At 35.3% G+C, this 5,860-nt stretch overlaps 1 protein-coding gene across 1 annotated transcript in view; it reads left to right on the top strand.

Annotated features, from left to right (window-relative positions):
• The window catches only part of LOC106100098 (afadin), a 49,552-nt gene extending 47,248 nt beyond the window's left edge, over positions 1-2,304 (top strand). The window contains exons 20-22 of the mRNA XM_013278834.1: positions 1-49; positions 191-326; positions 886-2,304. Coding sequence (XP_013134288.1) covers positions 1-49; positions 191-326; positions 886-930 — 230 coding nt within the window. The 3' untranslated portion in view covers positions 931-2,304. The remainder of the gene's footprint in view (positions 50-190; positions 327-885) is intronic.
• Positions 2,305-5,860: the final 3,556 nt, after the last annotated feature.

The following is a 5,860-nucleotide window of genomic DNA, read 5'->3' as shown; positions in this document are numbered from 1 at the left end:
CGCCGCTCGCGCACACGCCCGGCGTCATCGGCGCACAGGAGGTCTACAGGTACAGGCAATGTCTGCTACTTGACAACACATCCGTGTACACACCGATACAAACACGATATTGTTATCAACTATCACAATGTATTCCGCCAATGTAACTGAATTGTTTTGATAATGAATGGTAATCCGTTGCGTTGTGCAGAGACCCGCGGGCGCGGCGGCTGGCGGAGCAGCAGGCGCGCGCGGCGCCGGCCGCGGTGCCAGAGACGCTCTCCTTCAAGGAGAAGATGAAAATGTTCGCTCTCGAGGCCGGCGACCGCTCCACGCCCAAGGACAAGGTATATAAACTAATATACAACAATAGGAAATATGCATGTATTTTTTTTTCTTTTTTTAAACGTTTCTACTTGTTATGAAATAACCAGAAAAAAAATTGACGCGAAAATATTCAACCATTGAGCTAAAAACAATAAAACAAAATTACGACCATTTTCGAGCGACTAAAACGCGATCGGACTTGTCATGAGACACGAGACGTCAATTGTGATATTCCATTCATAACATACTCTCAGATGTCACTTCGATGTATAAAACAACAAAGTATCTCGTTGCTGCTCAAGGTCAAAAAGTCAAAAATCGATTAATTTTTATTATTCCTGGTACAAATAAGTGGTAATTAATAATTCTATTCATTATTTTTTTATTTTAAAGTTAGTTTTGATATCGTGTTTACAGCAAAATACTTCAAGAGTGTATTTCTATATAAATTAACGTAAATGAACTGTGTATTGTCAACATAGCGACGCCATATTAGATAAGCCACTTGCTTCGACCACTAGTGTGCGTTTTAGCGAGGGAATATAAAAACTTCATTTTAAATAATCTTTTCTGTTAAAGGTGAAAATATCGCGAGCGCAGCGAGACATTGACGCGGTGCACTGACCGGCACGCGCCTACTCCTCAACATAACTACTTAAATCATCGACATACGAAGTATTGAATATTATTTATAAGAGAGTCTTTATAAACGAACTTAATGTATGCAAGTTATTTATATCTGATAACGTCACTGAAGCAGCTTTCAGTTACTGTATTTTGTGATTCCTTTTATCCGGAGGTCGGTCCAGTCGCCGACAGAGCTTCCCGCGCTCCGGGACTAAGTTCACGAGATTGCCTTCAAATGAACATAGCACCAATTTACAACACGATTTTAGAATATAAGTAACGGTTTTAAAATGTATTTTAGTGATAATGTTAGAAAGACTAGATGTAGAGGTCGCCTTAGCAGCTAGTGCACATGTAGCAGCTACCGCGTATAGAATTTGATTCATTCAAAAATATTTTATATTATCTAGAAATTGTGATGGCACATTGAGATCGATAAATTATTATTTAAAAATTAAATTATATTGTGTGCCATTTGTAAGAAATTTATATTGAATTACGTTTGTATTTTGTATGTTAGAGGTTTATTAACAGGGAGGACCAAGAGTGCGACGTGGGCGGTGCCTTTGCGTGGACCTTAATGAGTAATCGAACATATCCATTGAACTCTTCGCTTCACGCTATGAAATATTAAGCTTCATTACATTCCAAAGAATGAATCTTTATTCTATTTCTATCCTTTTATAAGAATCATTCCTATCGCTCTTCTCGAGTCATCCGTCATAAATTGTGTGTAACACGTTTACATTTAGTACGTAACATATATTTAGAAATAGATTATTTGTTACTTTTATGAATTTAATATTAATGTAAGTGCTGATCCCGTTTACAATCAACATAAAGCAATAAGAGAATGTGAAGTTTTTTATGTAAATACAAATTTATTATAAGCACGTTTGTGCCAAAACTATACAATGTGGCAAATGAAGCGGCAACGCGCCGCGGCCAGCTTGTTGCAGCTCCTCGATGGTTTTTATTGTACATACGTATTTAAGTCGTAATGTGTTGACAATTTTGTACACCTGTTTGTATATGTAAATGTTTATTTAAAATGAATTTATATGAGGAGTTTACATTGCGGAGGGTTGCGAGGCAAACGGTAGGAAGGAAGAAGTATGTAGTTTAGTTTCTGGATTTGTTTCCAGTCCACACCCAACGATAGTCAATTAGAACATTTGAGATTTCTTTGTAGTATTATAATTGATTACGTATTTTTTAGCTTGTATATAATGTAAGGTAACCGACCTAGTGACTACAATATTATTTTATTGTAATTGGATTAGCAATATCTGTTTCAGAGAGAAATTGTACTTCTATTTAGATATGATACATCCATACGAAAGATTAATTAAAATAAACTATCACAAATAAGTAATGTTTTTATTTTTACTAAATATGTACTTTACCAATCCATCCATACAATAAGTTGCATTGCACGGCAGTGCACCCACTGGCGCGAGCACTGCCACTCTTTTCGAATCGCTTAAGGGCACTTTTTTTACACCCCTATAACTTCGTTGCAGATAAACATAGAAGGTTGAAATAGAACATCTACAGACATCAGAATTCGATATACTGTAATATTTCATTTAATTATAGCCAGTAGTTTAAAAATAATAGCTAGTTGAAATTGTCACTTTTTAGAACAAATGCGTGCATTAGTTTATGAAGTTTCTTCGTTAAATTAATATGTCATTCTCGAGAGCTTTGCTTTGGTTTAGATAAAAATGGGATAAACAGCATGTGGTATTCTTTCGAATTGATGGCACCGTGTAAATTGCTAAGGCTTCATAAACATAGACACTAACTCAAATTACTAGGTTATACATGACAACTAACCCATTTTTGTAGAAGAAGCGAGACTCGGCATATTTAATGTTTTATATTTTAAATTTTATTTCTGTAAATGTTATATTCAATGAAACACAAAATAAATTTAACAGTGTTTATATTTTGTATCGAGGTTAATAATATGTGTGCCTGTGGCTTTGATGCAATTGACTGAAGTCCGCTCGCTCAGGTTTTGGCTGTCGCTTGCTCGATGTAACTTGCAACGTGTACAAAATGGATTTATTACACTAAATATTCACAAAACACATCTGGATACTTAAAGCGAACGTACAATACGTTTCAAATAAACAAAATTGTGTATTAACTAAAATGTGACGTCAGAATTAAAAAAGGTAACTGTAGTGAATGGCAACACCTGTCTACTGTCATGGCGGAAGCTTGCATTCGAAGCCACTGACTGGAGCAGACGTCACCAGCATACAGTAGAGTAGGATCAGGAATACAGTTCTGATTTTATGATAAATTACTAAATTCAGAGAACAATCACAACTTTTTTTTACTTTAGTACTTTTATAGCGTTGTTTTAACGTATTTTTTTTATTTGAAACGTACTATAATTTGACACATTGGCGAGCGCGTGTTCTCTGACGATTGCATCTTTACAAAAAGTATGAAAAAAGTTGTCTAAAAATGTTATTAACATCGGAATAACGTATAATTTTAATAAAACGAACAGAAATGTTATAATAAAATATACAGGTACAAGAACATTACACAGTTAGTGAACCGTACGAGTGTCGCGACACTTCGCTTCGGTGATTTTGTGCACTACATATACGCCTACAAATATAAAAACATTTTTTATTGCGGAGTTTTTATAAAATGATGATATTCGATGGAACCATAAAACTGTTTCAGTAAAGGTCAAAACCAGTTGTAGTGTTAGGTTCGACGTAAAAATAGTACTCATACATTTTCATATATTCACCTTAACATTTCGGATTTCCACTGTTGTGTTTCGGCAATGGAAACCCATTGTATCAATGTCCAATTATACAAACTGGTCATCAATATTTCAACAAAGTGTCGCAAGTATTGTTACTGTTCATGAATTGAATAATTTCTATACACAGAGTAAATAACTGTAGAAAGTGCAGGTAAATATTTGTTTCGTTTGCACCTACTACAAAATAAATTGGCATCGAAGGTTTAGGAAGCCGAATCTCAATATGCCTTAAACCTACAACAAATTTACAATTCGTAACAATTCACTACATTATCGTAACGTACTTAATGTTAAAGCTTGTTTTATTTACACACATTCAAAAGTTTTAACTCATTGTGATCGTTTACAAAAATATCATACACTTGTTAAACAATAAATGCCAATGGAAATATAAAAACTGTAAAAAAATTAAATATCACCTGGTCGACATGTGTGGCGACAATTGCTGTAGTGTGTTCTCGCCTTACATAATAATGAACTTTTAGTTAAACTGTAGGGTAGTGACAAATTCTTATAAAAAATACTCATTTACTAGTAAATCTCTATTAGGGTTTCTAGAATATTCTCTCTCGGGGAAAACAACACAACGTTTGTCGACACGTAAACAACGCAAGTATAACAATGGTTGGCGAGTACAAAACAGTGATTGCGGAAGATCAATAGAAAAATAAACAGTAATATTTTATTAACTATTATTACCTATAAATATACTTTTAACGTACACTAAACAGATTTGTTCGGCGCAACAGTGGAGGCAGCACCGAGCTGTCGCTTGTGTCGTCAAAATGTGTAAATATGTATTCCTTTAAAGATGAACAATTACTATCTACGAGTATATCACACGTCTCATTCACTCACTCACTCGCTCATTCAGTCACTCACTCACGCACACGTCACTACGTCAACAACAATGGAAGAGTTATCAGAAGCCCTGTTTCTAGAAATAACCTTTTATGAAAAATATACAAAATTTCCTATATTTATTAGTAAAACGTCTGGCGAATCCTCCATATGTTGAGTGTTGGATCAAAACGCGAATCGGCACTAAAAGTACAGCCGCGACGTCCTCACGGAGGAGAAAATCTTATGAACAATATAATTCATAATTTAAACATGAATAAAAACATTCTATTTATGACACAATACAGTAAATATAATAAAATGCATAAATTATTGGAAGATATCGGGGAATGCATTCCGAGTCGCGTATGAAATCTTAACTTTATGGAACTTACAAAAATTGACTTAAAATATGTTACAAAGTATATTTTAGTTCTGCTATGTTATAACGGCGTGTCGCCGTGTCGTCGTGCTCTACGTGTGGGTGCGGCGGCTCTCAGCGACTACTGTCCGTGCTAATTAAAACATTTTGTACTATTGTGCTTCATTTCGCACGACACTTTGTACATAGTGTTTGTAAAAACTTATTTATACCACTTATATTTAGGGAACATACAACTGTACATAGCGTATACATATATGGCGATTATAAAATGTGTACTTAAATCATGTACTAAGATTTTGTTATACCTTTTGATTCTGGTGATTTTTCGCCTTATCCAGAAGGAACGATTGTGGCTTAAATTATATAATACGAATACATTTATTTTTCTACTTTCGCTTGCATTAAAGTGATTTGTAACTAAAAACTTTGGTAGTTCAGTATAAAACTGTGATGTATGCAGTCCATGCCGCGCTGTGGAGCACAGAAGCTCCTCACTAGTGATCGGTATTTTTTAATTTCCAACAATCTTACAACGTACTGCAGTTACTCTAACTAGTCTAACATTTACGTGCAACTTGTATACGCCTTCACAATTATGAATATGTGCATTGCTACAAATTATATACTTTTGTACTTGGACCATATAGAGAAAAAAATACATACTATGACATTAAAGTGTAGGAAGCTTACACAGTTTGCGATATTCATACTACACATATTCATAGTAATGAAGAATGGACGACGCATAAAACACTTGAAGAGCGCTACGTTAGCGTCACGTGACGTCACATGTCACAAGGCGTAGTGCTACTAGTAGTGCACACATTGTCCGTCACTGGGCAGATGGCGCTCACATCGGCGGCTGGTGGTGCGGCGGCGTAAAGAACTGTCATTGCGGCGTGTCG

This window comes from Papilio polytes, unplaced genomic scaffold, assembly GCF_000836215.1.
Source record: "Papilio polytes unplaced genomic scaffold, Ppol_1.0 DF824069.1, whole genome shotgun sequence".
Taxonomy (NCBI): Eukaryota; Metazoa; Arthropoda; class Insecta; order Lepidoptera; family Papilionidae; genus Papilio; species Papilio polytes.
Note: the sequence above shows the minus strand (reverse complement) of the source record. Positions and strands in the feature narration are given on the sequence as shown.